The 22,353-nt window shown below is 40.6% G+C and overlaps 1 protein-coding gene across 6 annotated transcripts in view; it reads left to right on the forward strand.

The window, feature by feature from the left end:
- Positions 1-22,353, forward strand: part of FNDC3B (fibronectin type III domain containing 3B) — a 361,128-nt gene that overhangs the window by 315,213 nt on the left and 23,562 nt on the right. For all 6 annotated transcript variants that reach the window (XM_033429514.2, XM_033429520.2, XM_033429521.2 and 3 more), the window contains one exon: positions 11,253-11,465. In XM_033429514.2, coding sequence (XP_033285405.1) covers positions 11,253-11,465 — 213 coding nt within the window. The remainder of the gene's footprint in view (positions 1-11,252; positions 11,466-22,353) is intronic.

Consider the following 22,353-nt stretch of genomic DNA (forward strand, 5'->3'; position numbering starts at 1 on the left):
AGCCAGCACCTTACCTTCCTCTTCTCACACACCTTTTTCTCAACATAGCCTCTTACGATTTCAAGTCATTTAACTCTGTCCCCAGGGTGCCATAGCTGGGGGGACCAAAACAGAAGTTTAGGATTAGTGTTAGAGGAGTGCAGGAACCATCTGGTTAGTCCAGTGCCCTTTGTGAGATTAAACGGCTTCTCAAGGTGAAGTAGAGCACAGATTCAGATACAGGTCCTTAGCGGTGTGTCTTTGGGCAAGTTACTTAACCTCTCGGTGTCCCAGCTGCTTCCACAGGGTGAGGAGAACAAGATTACTTACCGCAAAAGCGTGTTGTAAGGAGTGAGCAAGCAAATATGAAATGCTCGTATAGAGCCCAGCTGTACACAGCAAGCGCACAGTAACATGGACTGTGATTTTCATCATCACCAAGACTGTCACCCTGGAAAACTAGTTCTTCTTGGGGTAGGGCAGGCAGGTAAACTTGCTGCTAGAAAAGGGTTTATCATTTCACTTATTTTTTTTCTGTAGTGTTTTCTAATGTTATAATCTAATAGACTACATTTTTTTATCCCCAGAAACTGAAGAAAGAATCCAGCTTAACAGCTGTAAGATACAAACGTTCCATCCTGCCTAAGCATGCTAGCTCTGCTTTCCCTCTCTTACCAAGTCTTCTGTGAATGATGCATATAAGTGTATTCATTTTGCTTTTCAAAACAGTGACAGTTTTTTGTTTAGTCTTTCCTTCTTTTAAGAAATCTCTGGGGCACAGTACTTAGGCACTGTGGGTCTATGAAATAGTGATAAACACTATCCTTGCCCTCAGAGCACTCAGGGAGTTGGGGGACACTTAACAGCAACCTAAGATAGCAGATGCTTGTGACCTCACAGGCTGAAAATACCACTGGACAGAGTCCTGTTGGCGTTTCAGAGAGGAAGACCCAGGGTTCAGAATGATCGGGATGGTTTGAAGTGGGAATCAAGTTAGAAACTGAATAAAGACGGTATGACTTGCTATGGATGAAGAGGCAGGCCAAGGGCATTTTTTCATTTTTAGCATTGTAGCCAATCTCAGAAAACCAGCCACCACCTTCGTTTGCTAACCAAATACCGACTGACCATTGTGCCCAGAGCACTCTAATCAGGTGCTGACGAAATCCAGAGGTGAATTAAACCCAGAACTTGACCTCAGGGACATTCCCCAGTGGTGATGCTCTAAGGAGACCTGACCATGAGGTGTCTCTCTGGGGGGAAATGACCAAGTGAATGTCATCCCCTAGCTGTTTCTAAGAGACTGCATGTCCAGAACATTGCCTGACTTGGATTCCTCAGGCCAGAAAACCTATGAAGAAGCCACTGGCTCAGGGCTCACTGAAAGGTCTTTTGTCCAGTGTGATCCACCCCATGTCTATGCAGACTGGACTCAGATCCTCAGGTCAGTCCTCTGAACATTCGGGTCAGAAATCATAAAAGGGCTTTTAGGGCAAGGTGTCAGCCTGAGAATTTTGCTTCTTCCTGCCATTTATGCATACCTTAAAGGTGGCTTAAATGATTATAAAACTTTACGGCTTTTAGAAGGTTGATATTGGAGGAACGCTGATGTTTATTAGTCAACATATAGTTGAATGACTTCAAGAAAGAAATCTAGAGGTCAAAAGCTCAAACGAAGGAACTGACCTAGGGGATCTTTGCTCATTGATGAAATGCCAGTTACAGTGGAAATTATCAAGAATATCTTCCACATAAGTGGTTGATGAAAGACATGTTAAAAAGTACCTCAGAGATTAATTCTGTTTTGGAGAAGATGAAATGGTTTAGTAATGTACAGTTTAGATTTGGATAGTGAAACCTCAAGAATCTATTTAAAAAGTATTTAATGGATGTAGCATAAATAATTCATTTCAGTATTAATATGCAAGGCTAGCTATATTGAGCTGAACATGGAAAGTCACATTGGGAGGATGTCACCTCTTAGCCTCACATGGTAGCTTGTAAGACATCATTTTAGACAGATTGCATGAAAAATGTACAGCTTTAGAAAAGACAGAGCTTTGGCCCTAAGTCATATTGTGTTATTGGCAAAGAAAAAAAAAGATTTGGCCACAGGGTATTTGCTGGCCAATCAGTCAGTAAATTGGATGCTTCACATTTAAGGCCAGCTTTGTCCAACTCAAGGAATTTTATTCCTATAGCACCTAATTGGATTCTCTATAGTAGAACTCCAGTCAACCCATAGTCTTGTTCTTTTATGTTTCAAAAACACAATTGCAGTAACTGCGGTGAAATACAAAATGAGTATTTCAGGGAACTAAGGGTATACTTTTAGTCCAATCAACTTCTACCTCACCTTTTTTTGTCCCATAAAATTGGTTAAAATATAAGTGAACAGATCATGATGTTCTAGATAAAAATGTGGAAAGAAACATTTTAAGAAACATTTTAAGAAACATTTTAAGCGGCAATGGGCTTGTTTCTTTTGGGTTGTTGTCGTCGTTGTCGTTTTTAACGTTGTTCTCACACGGAGCATATTCTCTCTCTGTCTTGCTGGGACAGAAATGTGCACCTCTCCAGCCAACCTACTGACACAGAAATGGATCCATCCCTTCTCCACTGGTGCTTGCCAAACTGTCCACTGGCTTGCTGACACCCTGTATAGAATTTGGTTGGAATTACAATGGTATTTTTAAAGACATTACTTTTAAGCTTAGAACTGAGTTTGTGTTTTGGTTTGCAGAGAAAAAAATGTCGTTGAAAACAGAGACGTAGGTTTCCTTTGCATGCTTCCTGCCACAGGGAGCCATAGGCTTTGTGAGCTGAGACAAGATTGCCTGGTGTCACCCCCTCCCAGCACGCTGGCGTGAGCATCTCCGGTGATGGAGCAGTGTTTTCAGCGTCTACTCGCCAGGCAGTGCATTCCAGTCGTGGATAACTCGATTTCTATAGAGGTTCCCTTATATTTTGTCAAAACCCCTCTATAGCTAAAATCTACTCAGTTGATCCTGGGCTCTCCCCCAGAGCATCAGCATCACCTAGAAACTTATTAAAATGCAATGTATCAGGCCCTACTGGAGGCTACAAATCAGAAACCCTTGGGGTGGGGCCCAGCACTCTGTGCTTTAATTAGCCCTGCGGGAAATTCTGATGCATGTTAAAAGTTTGAGAACTCTGCCCTAGAGCGATGATTCTGGAATGCTGATGTCTTTAGGAATCACCTGGAGAGGTTTTGCAGAATACAGAGGTCTGAGCCCCACTCCTAGGGCCTAGACATCATTATCTTATTATTTCAGCTGTCTCCTACTTAACCATCTTCACTTCATTCAGATCTGTCTTCACTGGCATGGGTTTTCTATAACCCCCTCAATCCTCTTCATCGGGTGATTTCTCTTTCTTGATGGCCTCTTTAATGAGTAGCGCCCTGACCTCCAGGAACTGGCTGGCTGGCTCAGAGCAGAGCAAGACTGTCACCTTCCCTGTTCTCCATATTGAGCAGTCAGTAAGGTCGCCTAAGATTACTTTTTTTGGCAGCCTCATTATATGTCTGACTCACATTGAGCTGTCAGATAACTAAAACTTAAGGTAGATTTGTCTGCTGTGCTGTTTTTGCTCGGTAAAATGCGGATGAAAATAACATTTGTTGAGTCCTTAGTATATGTCAAGAACTACATAAACCTGTCAAGAAGTGAATCATAACTCATTTCATTCTAACAAGATGAAGTGGGCTTTATAAGGGGACAAGTTCTAAGTAGTTTAAAAGTAGTGGACTGGAGTCAGACAGCCTTGACATCAATCCTGAGTCTCTCACTTGGTGCCTCTGTGACCTCTGGCAAGCTATTTAGGCTCCCTGTGCCTCAGTTTTTTGATCTGTAAAAAAGGGATAATTACTTTACATAATAGGGTTGTCATGTTTTAGACGTCAGGCACCTTGTGTGGGACCTGACACCTGGTAAGTAAGCACTCAATAAATTATCTGATGCTAATGCCTGGTAGGGTAGGGAAGAAAGGAGCTGGCAGGTGGGTTATGACCAGATTACAGGTAGAAATGTGTGTGGGAATCTGGCATTATCTTTTAAGCTACAGGAGACATTTAAGGTTTCTTTCCTGCCAAGACAGTGCACGAAGAAAAGCAGGTCTAAGTGCCTGGAGACGGAATGTGGCACTGGTCTCTGAGGAGCTGTCAGAAGTAGCTTGGTTAAAGGGAGGCATGACTCTGAGCTAGCTAAGGTTACCCTTCCAGGGAGCCTTCTCCGAGTAACTTTACTCTGAACACATCTTTTCCCCTAAAGAGGTTTTCTGTATTTAAGCTACTATTTATTATTTCCTCAGAAGTTATCTGAAGATGACACTACTCCTTCATATTTTTCTCTTCTTAATTGGATGATTAGGTAGATTGGTGGGCTAAAAAGCCCATCTTTTGCTTCTTAGGCCTGTCTTACCCCAGCTCTTCATGGAGGAAGGGGGGGGCTGTCTTCACTGTCCCCTCACTTGAGGCATCCCGAGTACTGGGACGGCTAATTGTGATTGAGAAGTCACCTTCCCCAGTTTTCAAAGTCATTCTTCTTTTAGCATACATATTGTCATTTGAGAGAGAGAGAGTGTGTGTAAAGTGCATTATGTTAGGCTATGATCTTCTGAAGCAGTAATGTATTTGGCATCTAAAATTAGAAGATATTTTAATAGTGGATTTTCAGTCAAAATTTATAAAGAATATACTTGTTAATTTATTTTATCAGTATTATCAGTGTATTGATGGATATTGCAGACTTCTGGATACTTAAAGAGATTTTTCACATTAGTCCTGCCAAGGTAGAGCTTCTCAGAATTAAGTCACTTCCCTGAATTGGAAAGCAAAATTCCATTTCCCTTGTACTTACTTTGCAGAGCTTAAGATTTCAGAAAATGATACACATTGCATGTTTAAAAAAAAAATGCAGATCCTATCTAAATGTCAAGATTAATATGTTACTTCAGGTAAAGAGAAAATGTCTCAAGTTTGGGTTTGGGATAGACTAATTTAATAAAACTTGAAAATCGTTTTTTTCTGAGGCGAAGTTTTAGAATTGTTCCTCAGATTAGTGTTGTTGTTGTTTTTTTTTAATCAGTCCTGGGTGAGCTCTCACTGGGATTAGGAAATTATTTTCACACACTGCATTTTTCATCCCAAGACAAAAGAAATATTAACTACCTTAGTCCTTGTTCAGTTTTCTCAGCCTCCTAGACTAAGAGTTCTTAATATTTTTAGAAGACATGGCCTCATTTGATCAGTTCCTCAGTTCTATTTCAGTTTTGAGTGCTACTTTATCATTAAAACTGATTAACATTAGTTCAGTACATCAGCTACATGGAAGAATGTTTTCCATGCATTTTTACTGAAACACATTTTGTTATTTGAATAAATTGAAGCAAGTATTTTAAAACCTAGGCAGTTCATTCCAAGGCCAAAAGTTGTTCTACTAATGTGAAGATAAATTTGACTGTTCTAAATGTCTGTTTCATTGGCAAAAGGCAGTTGATGAACTGAAAGTGTGGTTTGAATTAAAATGATCTTTTGGTTGGATTAGAAGCTGCGTTTGGCTCAAATTATGCTTGGAGGGAATGGTGTGTCAGAATGCACGAAGACTGAGCCTAGAAAGACCAGGTTCACACCCAGATCTGACCTATATCTGCTGTGAAGATCAGTGCAAATGACTGAACCTAGGCGGCCTCAGTTCCTGCACTTGTGAAATAGAGTAATTCCTTCCTCATGGGGTTGGGGTAGAAATTAGAGACAGTATCAAATCTAGACTTCAGCACCTAGTAGCCTCTGTATCAATTAGATGGAGTTATTTAACCTGAGTTTAACTGCAGTTTGCTCAGCTCTGAAAGCAAGAGAAGGGACTTCCCTGGCGGTCCAGTGGTTAGGGCTCCACGCTTCCACTGCAGGGGGTGTGGGATCAATCCCTGGTAGGGGAACTAAGATCCTGAGAGGCTCGTGGTGTGGCCTAGATAGATTAGATAGATAGATAGATAGATAGAAGAGAAAACACTCATCTCACTGCATCCACGGGTACAGAGGGCCGACTGAACTGTGCCATTTTATATATGGGACTTGAGCACCCATGGATTTTAGTATCCACAGGAGTCCTGGGAACAATCCTCTGCAGGTACTGAGGGACGACTGTACTAGTTCCTACTCCATAGCATAGTCCCTTGAACAGAGCAAGTCCTCAGTGCTGTTTGCTGCAGTGGTTATTAACATTTTCATCTGTTTCTAAGGTGTTATCTCACCTTCTGAGAAGGCAGTCCTTTTAGCTGTTGCTGTGTCCTTGGCCATAATTTAGAGGAAGGAGAAACATAGATCGTATCAGCAAATTCCTCAAGTAATAAAGTGAAGTGGTGGTAGTAATACAACTAAAACGAAGATGTACGTTTGTGTGCCCAGTACAGTGCCACTCCTATAGATCCCCAACACGTTTTCTTCACTGCTCTAGGAAGGAATACGGTCTTAAAAGAAGTCATAAAAATAGTAACTCCATAAAGTAGCACTTTAAAGTTCACCAAAGTGCTTTTAGCCACCTTGAATCCTTTTCTGATTGTACGGCAAAGTATAAAATATTAAAAATAGAAAGTACTGGGCTTCCCTGGTGGCGCAGTGGTTGAGAATCTGCCTGCCAATGCAGGGGACACGGGTTCGAGCCCTGGTCTGGGAAGATCCCACATGCCGCGGAGCAACTAAGCCCGTGAGCCACAACTACTGAGCCTACGCTCTAGAGCCCACGAGCCACAACTACTGAGACCGCGTGCCACAACTACTGAAGCCCACACACCTAGAGCCCATGCTCTGCAACAAGAGAAGCCACTGCAGTGAGAAGCCCACTCACCACAGCTAGATAAAGCCTGTGCGCAGCAACGAAGACCCAACGCAGCCAAGAATAAATAAATAAATAAATTTATTTTAAAAAAAAGTACTTCCCATATTCCTTATCTTAATCAAGTAATCCTATTTGTAAATGCAGCGAAGATTTCATAGAGGAGGAAACTGTTACTTAAAGGTGTTAGATCCTTTCCCCAAGGTCACCAAAGTGATGAGCAGAGTAGGCAGAAAGGCTTCACTGCTAAAGAGAGTTAAAATGCTACCATAATATTCTTGTTCTTGGTGTGTGTATGTGTGTGTGTGTGTGTGTGTATGTGTATGTATGTATGGCTAACATTCGATATGCCTACCAAATACTTCCCAGTTAAAAGTTCAGAGAACCCTAGAGCTACAGATATTAGGAACCTAGTACCTATCAAAATACTGGGGAGGCCTTGTGAAAAAAATGAATTTACAAAAGTAAATATTAAATCTACATTTCTTTCTGCATCTTGATACTTGTGTATTATAAGCTGTTTTTTAATTCTTATAAATGATTCGGATCTCATAATTTTTTTGTCTTGAGCAGAACAACAATCTAAAGCAACCCATTACCTCCCTTCCTTTTACTTAATGTAGCTAAAGGGCTGTTGAGGCTGCATGGAGCAAAACAGTAGGATCACCTTGAGTACAGGTGAGCTTGGCTCTGGAGGAATATGGGCAAGCAGATGGAAGGAAGCATCTTGGCCTCTGGGCTCTAGGAATACCTCTGCCCAGAATAAAGGGAAGGAATGGCAGTCTGGACAGTGGAAAGACATTGATATAAACTTTGTAGGTGAGGAAATTTGTACACCATTGAAAAAAGACTGAGACTTAAAGTCTGGCTTAATCCCCTTTTCCTGAGTAGGGAAAAAAGGTAGTAATTTCTACGACAATGATGACCACCTTTTTAAAAAGATTTTTCCTCTCCAGTTGCAGAAAAATTTCTTACTTTTCAAATCATAGGGGAAAAACTCTTATCTTAATACCATGCAGCTATTTTACAAGACTCATGCTGGGAAGCAAAGAAGAGTTTATTGTAGTCTTTCAGTGCTATGTTGAGAGAGTGACATTGCATTATCCACAAGAGACCTGATGTAGCCCTAGTTTAATAGAATCTGGGAAAAGTAAGGCTCTTTGTAATGGAACTTTTGCTGTACTTTATCAGCGATAAGTGTTTGCTACATTCCAAACTGTGAGGCAGATATTCATCCAGTTTTGGGTGATTATGAATAGAGCTGGTATAAACGTGTATGTGCGGGCTTTTGTGTGAACGTAAACTTTAATTCCTCTAGAGTAAAGTCCAAGAAGTGTGATTGCTGGGTCATATGATAAATGTATGTTAAAGTTTATAAGAAACTTTGTAAGCAAATTGTTTTCCAATGTAACTATACCATTTTGCATTCTCACCAGCAAAATAGGAGAGTTTCAGTTGTTCCTTATACTTGCCAGAATGGTATTAATAAGCATTTTTTATTTTGGCCATTTTAATAGGGATATAGTATTACCCCATTGTAGTTTTAATTTGCATTTTCCTAGTGGCTAATGATGTTAAACATCTTTTTTGTGTGCATATTTGCCATGTGTATATCCTCTTTGGTGGAATGTTTGTTCCAGTCTTTGGCCCGTTTTTTTTATTAGTTGGGTTGTTTTGTGTTGTTTTGCTGCTGAGATTTGAAAGGTCTTAGATGCATTCTGGATACATTCTTTTCACACCATATCTAAAAATTCTTTAATTCTAGGTAACAAATATTTCCTCCTGTTTTCTTCTTAAGAGTTTTATATTTTACATTCTACACTTAGATCTGTGATCCATGAGTTAACTTTTGAATAAGATCTGAGGTTTAGATTGAGATTTATTTATCTTTCCTTTTGATATCCAGTTGTTCCAATACCACTTGTTAAGAAGACTATTCTTTCTTCGTTGAATTCATTCTGCACATTTTTGAAAATCAGTTGGCCATATATGTGTTGGTTCTGTTGGTCTTTGTGTCTGTCTGATACCACACTATCTTGAATACTTTATAGGAAGCTTTATAGTAAGTTCTAAATCAGATAGTGTGATTCTTCCAACTTTATTCTTATGTTTCAGATTTGTGTTAGCAATTTTAGTTCCTTTGTCTGCCACGTAACTTTTAGAATCAACTTATCTATATCTACTAAGAAGAATCCTGCTGGAATTTTATTAGAATTGCATTGTATCTATAGATCCCGTTTTGGAAGAATTGACATTTTTTCTGTGTAGAACTTCCAATTCATGATCACAGTATATCTCTGTCTAGTTAGGTGGTCTTCAATAGTCTCAGCAGTGTCTTGCAGTATATTTCTTTATTTCCTATCTCTGTGCCTTTTTTCCCACACCCACTGGCTGGGACTGGTACCTGACATTAAATAGGAGTGGTGAGAGTAGACATCCTTGCTTTGTTCTGATCTTTCATTTAGTCTTTCACCGTTAAGTGTAATGTTAGCTGCAGGTATTTCTATAGATGCCCCTTTTGGGTTGAGAAATTTCTCTTCTATCCCTAGTTTGCTGGGAATTTTTATTATGAACATATGTTGAATTTCATTAGATGCTTTTTCTGTATCAATGAGTATGATCATGTGGTTTTTCTTCTTTAGGCTGTTAATATGATGGAACTGGCTAAGGGTTGGAGAATGAGACAGTGTAGAAAAGAAATAAAAAAAGAGGAATGGGGGAATTTTCTCCCGTTCAGAGACTCTTTGCTTTCTTTTGAGCCAGGCAGCTCTCTGCCCATGCAAATATCTGTTCCTGGATTTCAGGCTGCGCCGTTGAGTCTAATCCAGTGAGTAAAGGAGGGGAAAAATGGTAAATTCACTGCTGGTTTGGTGATAGTTCAAATTCTTCCCCAAATCCTTCAGCTGCTATTTCCTTTCTGGACTTCTTAAATAGCTGCTCTGTTTATTTTGTCCAGGTTTAATAGCTGCATTCAGTGGGAGAGACGGTGGAGTGTGCTTACTCCATCTCACCTGGAATTAATCTGTTGGTTTTTTTTCTTCTTAACAATTTACAGATGTGTCATTAGATTGACTTGCTGAACTATGTAATTTTAAATTTGAAGAATTAAGGTTAATTTGAGGTCATATGATGGATTAAGGTATTGTAATACCTAAATGATATTTTCTATTTAGATATAAGCAATAATTGCTGTAAGTGAGAAGTACATAAAACTAAATTATAAGAATATTTTAAACTGATCTGTTTCCTGAGAATTTCTCTTTGACTGTATTTTTTATTATCATGTGTTTTGAAACACTGTTTCAAATCAAGTTTAAATGTTGAAACTTTTAGAACTAGTGACACCACACTGCTCATTCAGCCCAATAAGATGCCTATGTACCTAGCAAGGGATCTGGGTGAAAGTTTCTACTAGAGGCCTAGTAATGAGGCATGAAGAGATGGAGGAGAGGCAGACCTGGGGAAGAGCTTAAGTGGATGAAGCTGTGGAATGCTGAAGTTATTGAGAGGACTGTCCATATTGTACAGAAGAAGAGAGGAACAGCAGAGGGTGGGGTGGGAGCTAGTGTGAGACCTTTGGTCCGAGAAGCAGAGGAGAAAGGCCTCTGCAGGGGTCTGCAGGCCACTCAGTGCCAGGAGGAAACAAGCTTCAATAACATGCAGTCACTGCGGGAAGGAGTGTTGAGGATGAAGGTGGAGCAGTGCCATCAATGTGTTGTGTGATGACCCTGGAGAACTTTTTCAATCAACTAATAAGGAAGTAGAGGAACAAGAAAAATAGGAATGATAATAGGAAATTTTTTCTATATACATTTTAACTTTGATTTTCAGTTCCTAGACCATGAGAGCAATGTTAGTATATCTTTATTACCCATAACACTGCACATAGTAAACATCCAGTTAAGATAATTGCACATCTGAATGACACTGTTACCAGCAGTGCCTGCACACATAGCACTGGTTAAGGACTAGCAGAGGTTGTTGGGTGAGGCTGGAGAAAGGGGAGGAAAATGTGCTGTTGAAGAGCTGTTATCCTAAAACTGACTTTGAGGCAGCTGAAGGGTGGCTAGAACAAAATATGAAAGTCTTTAGTATGTCTTCCCTTTTCTGCCATTCTTTCTTTCTTTTTCTTTCTTTCTTTTTCTTTCTTTCTTTCTTTCTTTCTTTCTTTTAATTAAGAACTAAGGGATATCTTGCTAATGTGGTTTTTGGGGCTATTTTTTGGAATGGAGAAGATAATCTGTTTTCCGAGCTGCCCATTTCTCTATTTGTCTTGAATTATTTTTAACTTGTTTTCCTTTATTCCATGACTCTGCTTATAGGGGCAAGTAAGAAATACACCACACAATGTTTATTTCAAATGAGGAATCACTGCTTCTTAAACCAACAACCTTTGTGATTTTTTTTTCCTTTTTCCAGGATCAGAATTCAGGCCATAAATGAAATTGGAGCTGGACCATTTAGTCAGTTCATTAAAGCAAAAACTCGGCCGTTACCACCGTTGCCTCCTAGGCTCGAATGTGCCGCTGCTGGGCCCCAGAGCCTGAAGCTGAAATGGGGAGACGGTAACGCCAGGACGCACGCGGCTGATGGCACGGTGTACACGCTGCAGCTGGAGGACAGAAACAAGAGGTGAGGACCTGAGGCTTCATCCGAAAATTCAATGGCTTCGGGTTGTGGGATGGAATCTTCCTTGTTCATTGTGGGATGGAATCTTCCTTGTGCAATCTTCCTCTGAAGCACTCTTCGTCCTTATTGAAAGACTCCCTAGGTATTTGGGTCCTGCGTTTTATACCCAAAGTTGCACCCTCCATTCTCCATTTGGAATTTTCTAAATTAACATTCTCGTGATCCTGATTTCCCTACATGTGATAATATATGTGTTTTTTTCTTTCATAAAGCCAGAAAATGGAGAGAAATTATCCAAAAAGAAAATGGTCGAATTCAAGTCCATGCTGTTTAATAGTGTTATATTAGTCACGAGTGCAGAGGGAAATAAGACTCAGGAAAAGATGTTAACCTCTTTAAATATTCAGTAACCATCGGGACAAACGTGTTTACCAGTCTGAAATAGCTGTGGTGATGTACAGATGGGGATTGTGCTCTGTAACTATGGGCAATGCAATATAATATCAAATTAACTGGAGCAAATAGGAGATTCTTTATAAAACTCCATGCCCAGGAACACTGTTGGCTACAGAAATCAAATACAGCCTTTCACATAGTATTTATTTAATCTAACTTTATTTCCTCTGAAAATGGCCGATCAGAAGATGGGCAGCTGAACTGTATTTAGGAATAATTCAGATGCGTAGCAAAAGTTAATGACAGAAAGTTCTGTTACCAAAAGTTCAAATGAGAGAATCAGCTGAAGGAGGTAGGAGATGACCGGAAAACCAAGACAGCCTGATGGAGTAGACATGCTGCCCCTTCCTGTGCATACCTGCCAAATCACAGACCAGTGTATGTGGAAGTATTCCTGTTATTTCCCCTTAATGCATCACAGTATCCTGCTCTTTTATATGGGGACCTGGTTCTAATTAGCACAGAGACCCCTGTCCAACCTCTACCTCTGCTCTGTACTCGAGTACTCGGATTCACGTGAGCTCAGTGGAGTCCTGCTGTGTGGAAGGCACTGTTTGGGGTGGGCCCTCGGGGACACCAAGCTCAAGAACGAAAGCAAGGCCCTGCTTCCCCCTCCAGAAGCATAATATCAACCTACAAATAGTCGTAGAACACTAGTGCCATTGGAGAAAAGCACTCTGGGAGTTGGAAGGGGGCAGACGTAGGGAATAAAGTGCAGAGACTGGTTGGTTGCAAAGATCAGGAACAGCTTTTTGAAACAGATAACGTTTGAACTTGACATTGGAGGACCTGGAAAACACAATAGTTTGACTTAGAAGAAAAAAAGTGATCGTCCTTTTGGGAATGAGTCCCAGTGTAGAAAGGACAGAGAAGGTAAGGCTTCTTTGGGGGAGGTTCATTAGAGATTAAATTCATACTCATTCACAGACAAGACCATTTATCTTACTGTGCTGTGTGCTTTTGGAATGCACTTTTCACGGACTCACTATTTTACTGGTAGGAGACTCCTTGACCTTACTGGCAAGAACAGGAATTATGGACTAACAGAAATCATGATAAATATATAAAGCTAGCATTTGGGGAAATTTGTACATGAGTCTCTTTCTTCCTGGGCTTTTGGCTTACAGTGTTGGCAGGGAGAACCTTCCTTAGAAAATACCTTCTAGTTGTACTGTTTAGAAGAAGTGAATCCCAGGAACATTTTTGAAGCTGGCGGCAGAATTGAGAACAGAACCAGCACCTCCTGACTTCCCCATGCAGCTGCCTCTACTATTACCTCCAAGAATATGGGAAGAAGGACAGCTTTGCACCAAACCTGCTATCCCCAGTGTGCTGCAGTCCTGCCCTCTGCAGGGCAGCTACCTGAAGTGCCTTGTACAGAGAACTGAACAGATGCTTAGAACAAAATCTCCATGAGCAAATAAGAATGCTGGTCCAAATAAGAATGCTGTTGTTAGACATTTAAATATGCCAGACAGAAAATAGTGCAGAGTCTAGTAATCAATACAGGCTCCTTCCTCATAAAAAAAAAAAAAGAAAACAAAAAGAGGGGGGGCTGGCTTGTAATCAAATAAATGACTTGCCTAAACTTAAATGGCATTTTAAGAAAACTTACCATTAGGAACAGTGTTTTTCTTAATTTTATGGGCTAGAGTCCAAATTTATCTTTTTCTAAATTAGATTTGTCAGTGCTCCCAGAAGTTATTAAAGTAATAGGAATATAGAACATAATAAATTCTCATTCCATTTGTGGAATTGTTTTCCTGGGATTTAAAAGGATGAAATTGACCTATTTTGAGTTTGAAGATGACCTTCCTTAGTGACTTGAAACTGAGCTCGTGTAGTGAAAATGGCCCCACGAATCCAAGCCTTTAACTCTGGCTCTTGAGTAGTGAAGATCAGCGAGAAACACCTTGAGTTGGATAGATCATAATACTTGTTCTTAGCCAGCTCTTTGTCAGTTCTCGTCCCCTTGAGGTTCTTTAGGACTTGGGTCTGGCCTGTCCAGTGTTTTCTTCCAAAGTGACAGCTGTCTTTTTCATTGAACTTGTGGTTGCTAGAGTGGTTTCTGGTTGTGGCTTTGGGGAAAAGTGTACACATCCTTTAGCGTGTGTATTGATTTCATTAAGCACTAACAAGTTCCTATTATGGATGTGGCAAAAATATTATATATCCTGCTGTGGCCAAGGTGAGAATCAGAGTTAGGTCCGATGGTGGTTTTAATGTACTTTCTTAGCTGTCAGCTCTCAAAATATTTCTTTTGCCATGTACGCTTGTCTCACCAGTCACTGTGGGCATTTGGAAGGAGGGCTGTGGTGTCTGAGTCTTGTCGCTGTCCTAGCCAGCCAATGCAAGAAATCTGAGTCTTTAAACATGGTTTGCAACAGAAGCACAGTGAAAATGAATAACTCCCTGCTTGGTAATTGTCAGATTAAAGAGTTGAGTTGATTTCAGCTGCTAAACTATTGCTCCTGCGTTTTCCACATCCATGAAATACAAAGGGGTTGAACTAGAAGCTGAACTCTGAGATCCTTGCCACCTTTTCACCTTAAAGCAGTGAATCTTTGTAGATTATTTGTGAGCTAAATCCTATATAAAAAGATGTATTTTGTAAATGATTAGAGAATGTTATCTCTTTTTTTCTTCATGTTTAATTTCTGCTTTTGACAAATAAGAAAATAAGAAGAAAGATACTGACTTTCCTTAAGAGTGACCACTTAATGGGCAAAACCACTAAGGTTTTGCATCTGTGATCTGCTGGTTTATTATGTTTAATTTATATACCTCATAATCAAAAAAGTCTGAAATGACCCAGAGATTTCTAAGTATACCGTTTGGCCAAAAATATATTTTCAGACTTTCTAAAGGACACTACTATCTATTGAGCACCTACAAAGTGCCAGGCATTGAGAGCTTTATCTACATTATTTAGTTCTTGAATAGATCACAGTCTGGTTGGGGACAGGTAGAAGAGACAGCAAATCATGGTGTGGAGGGCTTAAAGATTGACACATGCACAGAGTGTTGAGGGAAGGTAGAAGAATGGCATGTACTTTAGGCTTAAAATTGAACAGAGAGGCTTATTAGAAAAGGTAACAAGTTGGGTGAGTCTTAAAAGGGAATCAATCTTACAACCTCATGCTGGAGAGCCTTAGGATGGAGACCAGTGATAAGGACTCAGGATTGGGTGGAAACCGAGGATACAATCTCCAGAGAACAGAAACATGCCGTGGGTCTTTCTCCATGTAAATGCCTTTCTATTCTGGTACTTTTACACTCGGTTTTTTTTTTTTTTTTTTCCTTAAGTTTGGGGCTACTTCATGTAAATAAAAGGGATACCAGAAGGGCACCTTGCCCAAATCCTTGCCCCAAGGTAAGTCAACCTAGAATTCATCCCGATCACCTGGAATTGCTGTGTAGAAAGTTTTCCCCCTTGATCAGGACATTTGTTTCCCATGTATTCAAGATTTTGACCCACAAGATTCCCAGTCCAAGGTCACTGACTACATATTTACATAGCAACCTCAAAGTAGGACTAAGTTTATCCGTAGCAGTTATATTATGATTGCTCAGTCAATTTTTTTTTAAATTACCGCAGTGTGCTAGGTCTTGTGAAGTATGTAGCCTGTCTATAAGGAGCTTATCTTGCTGAGAAATTAATGTGAAAAAATGAGCAGACAGTACAAGAGTTTTTATTTAATTTCAACAGAAAAACAAAAATTATGTTAGTTTGGCTATAGAGTGATTAAGTCTATTATTCTTAACAGGTCTAGCATAGATCCAAATGTCTTTGGTTCCTATGTATGCAAGAAAAATATATACCCAAAAGTAAACATTTTCATAATGCTGTGCTAACCGAATACAGGGATTAGAATAACAAGATCAGCTCGTGCATTTTAAGATTATAATGTGTAATGATGATTTTGAAGATGCATTTGTCTGCGTTATTGAAATGAAATGTTATGCTGCCCTAACAGAATTTGAATTGATGCTGATTCTCGTCCTGACCCTCTGGGTCCCTGTTCCTGATAATTGTACCCAGCACTGAGGCAAGAGGAACTTAAGTTCCAGGAATACATTTATGGTTAATCTGTTGTTCAGGTTACCCAGATAGCCAATGTATTTTAAAGCAAGGCTCCAGCAAAATGGGGATGGGCTCTAATAGAATGGATAATTGCCACTTGCTCTCCTTTTAACTCAGCCCTTGTGCCCGCGACACTTTTACCTTTAGCCAGCAAAATTGGAGGGACTATGTAATGTGTACAGTATGACTGCCTGTTTGCTATTAGAGAGGGATGGAAAATAATCTGCATAAAGAAACCCTAAAAAATTATACACCAGGCAACGAACAAAAGTGGCCGGGGTATATGAGCACTTCAGGAGTGAACTTTCTTAATGTATGCCTGTTACAGAACAAACTCCTGCTTATATTTCTCAGAGCATACTGCTGAATTAAATGAAATAGATGTAACACGACTAACTCAGGGCCCACAAAAGACCCTCGGTATTAGCTTCCTTTGCTTCTGTGGAGCAGTCCCCAATTCGCATGACCACCCTTGTTGGATAAATGGCATTTTTATATTGCTTTCAGTCACCAGAAGGCAGTTATGGTTCTCAACAGGGGTGTTAATTCTCTGTTGTAATCCCAGATCTGTTACTGAGTTTCTAGATGACTAGAGGCATGTCCCTTAACTTCTTTTTGCCTTAGTTTCTCCCTTTACAAAATGAAGCTAATGATACCTGTCTTGAGTCACTGATTGATGGGAAAAAAAGCATTTTTATTTTTTTAAAAAGGAGCATAAAGATTCATCCTGCAAAATAAAGAGTATTGCTAGCTTATTCAGTTTCAGGCTAAAATGTTCTAAGGACAGCCCAAGGTGAGGAGTGGTAAATGAAGTATTTGAGATCTTAATTAGACCAGAAGTAGAATTCCGACTACGGTTTTTTCTTCTATTTAAAAATAAATAAGTAACAGAATGGAATTGGATAGCATTTTCCTCTCCATTTTTGCTAAATGAGGTAAGATTGAGGTAAGGCCACTGAAATAAAAGTAGGCTAACAGAAATTTGGAAGACTCTGCGAAGAATATGCCTGAAGATGAGATTCACGGCACGTATTTGAAAGCAAAGTAGAAGAATGGAAAGTTTCAAGGTTCTCAGGTGGTCTTTAGAGAGTCTAGTCATCCTTTCTTTGAATATAAATAAATTTCTTTTTTGATGTATATCAATAAGTGCCGTGCAGACAAAAAGGATCAAAAACAAGAATTTTATTCTATGTACAGATTTTCATCAGTAGCTATAGTGACATTTTATTTCTTAGAAAAGGAGCATAAAAAGGATCATAACCAAAACATATTGCAGCCTGATTACTCCCAAGCCATGTGGAGCTGGGGACATGGGGGTTAGGAAATTAACTCCTTTTCTCATTGGTCTTTTGGAAATCGCTCTTGACACATGAGCATTCACTCTCCAAACTGGGACTCTCGGCGACATCAGAACCAGTTTTGGAAAAGCATCTTCTTTGCCTCAGGTGTCCTCACGTGATGCCATCTGCTGCCATCTGCTTCTGCATAGACATGGCGGGACTCAGTGTTCTTTGTGGAGGGAGGGTACATACTATTCATTCCTGTTTTGAACATCCTCCATTCCCAAACGTCACTTCAGTAATGTAGGAAATTCACACACACACAATCCATGGAGCCCAGGGAAATTAAGAAAAAATAAAGGCAATGACATGTCATTGCTAAGGAATATAGCCACATTGAGCTTACTAAGAGTGTTAATTTGTGGTGTTTTGAAATGTGCCATTTGCAGCCGTTTGTGGACCATAGGCCCTTTTAGGTCAGCAGGTTAGATCACTTTGAAGAGTAAATATTAATGGGCTTCTGTTAGCCTGCAGTGGGTGGACAGCAACGAGGAAATAAACATACAAGCCTCAGCATTCTCTCTTATTTTCTACTGTGAATTTATTATACTCCATCCAGAGAATTCTTGGACGTTTCTTTTGAAACAAAACTGTTTTACGGAAACATTTTTAAATTAATACTTTGTATATCATCATTTTCCCCTAAAATGATTTTAAAAAGCATTTAAAGATGTAACATGTCTGAATTTCTTCCTTCAGTGCAAAAAAGTTATCTTTCACAATATTAAAGCCTAAAATACTGAGGTTGAAAGAATTTCTTGAAAATGTCAAAAATCTGTTGTTTTGCCTTCCTAGTGTATATTTATATAACAAATCATAGAATTTACTTGGTCCTTTCATTTGGATCTCAGAAAAATTCCTGCCAGGTGAATAAGACCGTTATTATCCCAAGTGTCCAGAAACAGCCTGGAGAGTTATCGACTTGTGCATCATGAAGGTAACAGACTCTGCATTGTGGTCAAGGTCTTTGTACCTCTTTGTACCCACCATGGAGTACTCTGACAGGCAAGCCGAATAAGCATATTCATTTTGTATTCATAGATATGTAAAATATTTTTTAAAACACTGCCAAATTACCAGATTAAAAGCCCACGTGTTTTTGTTACCTTCAAAATGTTTAGTTTCAAGAAGACATAGTCAAAGCTGGAGCCAGTTGGGGGCAGAGCCATAAAGAATTCATTTAGACTGTAAACTTTCAGTGACCCACTGAACGTTCCGCCTTGTTTATGCTTCCCCTTCCAAGTAAACATTTGTTTTAGTGCATGAGAGCATTTCTCTCCGTTTTTCCTCTCCCTAAGTAAAAATGCCCAGATTTCCATAAGTGGCCAGCATTTCTATAGGACCTGCTGCTCCATCTTCATCTGTTTTCCACAGTGGTTCTCTGCCTGGGTTTTCCAGGACAGGGTAGATGGTATTCACATGCACAGCTTTCCCTCCAGCTCCGGAAAGTCTAAGGGAATGTAAGTGAGAGGGATGCCGTCCGGGGACATCCTCAGGTTTTTCCAGTGCTGAGAAACTAGGTAAATCATTCATGAACCTTGGTGCTTTGTTATTATAAACAGTAACCACTAATATTTATCTAGCACTCACAAGTGCTAGGCATTTTGTAATGGGTTCTCTCTGCATTATCCCATTTAATTCTCACAACTCTCTGAGGGGGTCAGCACTGTTATCGTGCCCATGTTACACAGGAGGAAACAGCTTACTTGGCTATAGAGGTGAAGACCACCAGGCTGTTGAAGCTGAACTCAAACTCAAGTCTGCTGTCTGCAGTGATTGTTATTACCCGCTGGACCTTCAGCCCCTGCACCAGTGGGGCAGCTCCACAGCGGAGCCCCAAGGTGTTTCCACACCTGTCCTCTTACTTGGCCTTCACAAGAGCCCTAGGTCATGGGGCTGATGCCTCCAGATGTATGTGGCTATGGGCAGCAGGGGTTGAGGATGGAGTACAAGACCTCTCAGAGGCACTGCCAGTGTGGGCCCAGGGCTCCAGGGAGACCTATAAGGGGCTGTGATACCACAGAGGATCGCTGTGGCTACACATGCCTCAGCCTGAACTGATACTAAAATTACTCAGTGGCTTTATTGAGCATGAACTACATTCTAGGAACCATACCTATATATTGATATAATTTCATTATGTTTCTATAGCATAGGAGCATTCATGTAATAAAAATAACAGTGAGCATTTCATGTGTACTCCTTGGTCACCAGATTAGATTAATTTATTTGGGGGAGAGCTATATATCTAGCACAGGCCATAACAGATGTGGCAGGACAAGTTCAGATGGACCTCTTCCTGCTGCAGCGTGAACTGGTTGTGGCCCCAGCAACCTGGACAAAGGCCTGCGTGGTGGGAGTTGAGAGCCACAGTGATCCTCAGAGCACCTTAGCCTGATCAGGATGGTTGGTGGCGCTCATGGTGCAGGGTCTGGAGCCATTGGGTACCCTGTATTGAACTCTACTACGTGTCGGGCTCAGTGCTAAGCTTTTTCCTCACATTTCTGCATTTGGCTCATCAAAACGATCTATGAGGTGGATACTGTCCCTGTTTTGCAGATGGAGAAACGATTAGCAGGTGCGAGCGATTTGGCAGCCTTACGGGCAGAGCTGAGATTCATGGCCAGTCTTCCTGGGTCCAAGTCCCCGTGCCCCACCCCTTGACACCAACAGTGTGGAGGAGGCAGGGGGAGAAGTGAAGGGTGGCCCAGTGTTTACCAGGCAGCATAGACCAAGGGGTGGCCCAGGGGAGCGCAGACTCCCCACATAGTGCGTCCCTTGTCACCTGGGCCACCCCCGTGGGATTGAGCAGCCAAGGGAATGACGTAAGGGGGAGGAATAGCCGTCGGGACGGCTGGATGGCCACTGTTCTCTTCATGGCAAAGCCTTGCTCCAAGCTCTGAGTCCTTGGTTGTTTTAAAATGTGGAGTCTTCAATCATTGTGTCTTGGGACATGTAGCATGTTTAATTCTATCACCAAAGGCGTCTGGCTTACTTATTAATGAATTTTAAAATTAAGTTGGCCTTTTTAAAACAAATATTTGAGGAATATTTTTATTCCCTCCCCGAGTGGTTCTAGCCACAGGGTGTTAACCTATGGAGCCTCCCAGAGAGGCCATCATGCAACTGGCTCTAAATCACTGGCTCTGAAGAAAGAAGGTTCTTTCTTCCCCTGCCTCTTGGAGTGATGGAAAATAATTACAGAATTGGGGTGAAAGAGGGATTATATTTTTTGTGTTGGCTTGTGTGCTTTTATTTCGTTTTGGTTGGTGTTTATTGTTTGAAGGAGAAGTTACTGTCAGCATGTACAGAAAGAAGCTTAGGATCAACAGATACTTATTTGAGGGCTACTCTGTGTACGAACTGGGGCTTTTACGTGAGTTTTCACATTGAATCCCAGCAGTCTTGCGAGGGAGGTGCTCTTGCCTGCACTTCACTGACAGGTCCGGTGGGAGAGGGTAAACAGCCAGTGTGTGCAGGGCAGCCTCTCCCCACACGGCTGACCCTCCACCCCGGAGGAAAGAAAATAGCAGTGTTAGCTGTCTTCTCAGCATTATGAAATGATTATAACTAACACTTACTGAGTGATTATTACATGTCAAGACTATTCTAAGCACTTGTCTTGTATTAACCCATTTAAACCTGGGGTGGGCTCTGTCACTAGCTTTATTGCACTGTCCCTGGAGGCAAACAAATGCACTAATGGCAACATTGTAAAGTTTTTCATTGTAAAGTTTTTCAATCACCTGTTCCACAGTGCTTTTTCTAAATAGGAATGCAATTTTAAACGATTAATAAAATGCTGTGGTACAAGAGGAAAACAAGAAAAAGGAACAAAATAGCTATTCCAAAAACAGCAGGTTTTGATGAACTTGAAAATTGAAATATTTGAAAATATGCTATTTGCTCAGTTTAGATTATACTACAAAATTAGAGTACTGAATCTGCTTCAGTAAATTTCTTTGTGAATGTGAGTGCTGCTGCCTACATAGATATACTGAACTTATTTCAGAAGGAAATACTCTTCTCAGAGCAGGGCACGGGCGAGGAAGCAGTACTATTGCTAGTAGTCCTCTCCAAACTCCTCTAAACACCCGGCTTTACTGCAAGTTTGTAATGAAGATGTAACACTTTTACTTCTTATACCATGACTTCCATTTTGTGGTATAAGTGAGGGCAATTACTCTGGTTAGAGATTCTAGCCTGGGTGAGGCTGAGTTAATAAGTAGCCTCTAGCATTAGCAAGGGGTATCTTCATTAAGGCGGTAATGTGTCAGGAGTGCTAAGTAGGTTACCATGGTATTTGGGTTTCAGCCTGGACTCTGTCTTTTCCTGAAATTAAAAATGTTCATTCTTCAGTAAAAGGTGCTTCCTTACACAGCAAAGCAGAGGAACATTAAATGGGTGAAATGACTGGGGCTCAGGAACTCAACTGCAAAGGCTGATTAATGCATGGATACTTTAAGATAAGTATCGACTGACAGGTTTTGTAAAAAAGCTGTTTAATCTCCGTATCCGTCCATCCATCTGGAGGGGATGTTCGCTAGCATGTGGAAAAGCTGCTGCTCTCCTTCAGAAAACCCTGCCCGCACACAGGACCAGCTAACCCACAGGATTAGGTCTAATTCATCTCTGAATACACAGAGTCTAGCACACAGCAGATGTTCAAAAAATGTTTGCTAAATGAGTGCATAAATTCTGCTTACCCTTAGGCCAAATCAGCCTAAGAGACATTTTGAATTGTGTGTGATTCTATCACTGCCTGACTTCGAGCAGCATTTGAAGACAGCGGATTGTCCTCAGATGCCGAGAAACTGGGACAAACAGTTGGCCTGTGTAGGGACAAGGCGGTGTGGTTGGATTAACTCATATAGAAGTTCTCAAAGTGTCCCCAGGCCAGCAGATTCAGATTCTGACTCTACTAAAGATCCTGGATAACTTATGGGAAGTTACATTATTTCCAAAATATTACAGTTAACTGTAAAAGGACAAACGGTAACATTATATTGCA

This window comes from Orcinus orca, chromosome 5 (genome assembly GCF_937001465.1).
Source record: "Orcinus orca chromosome 5, mOrcOrc1.1, whole genome shotgun sequence".
Classification (NCBI taxonomy): Eukaryota; Metazoa; Chordata; class Mammalia; order Artiodactyla; family Delphinidae; genus Orcinus; species Orcinus orca.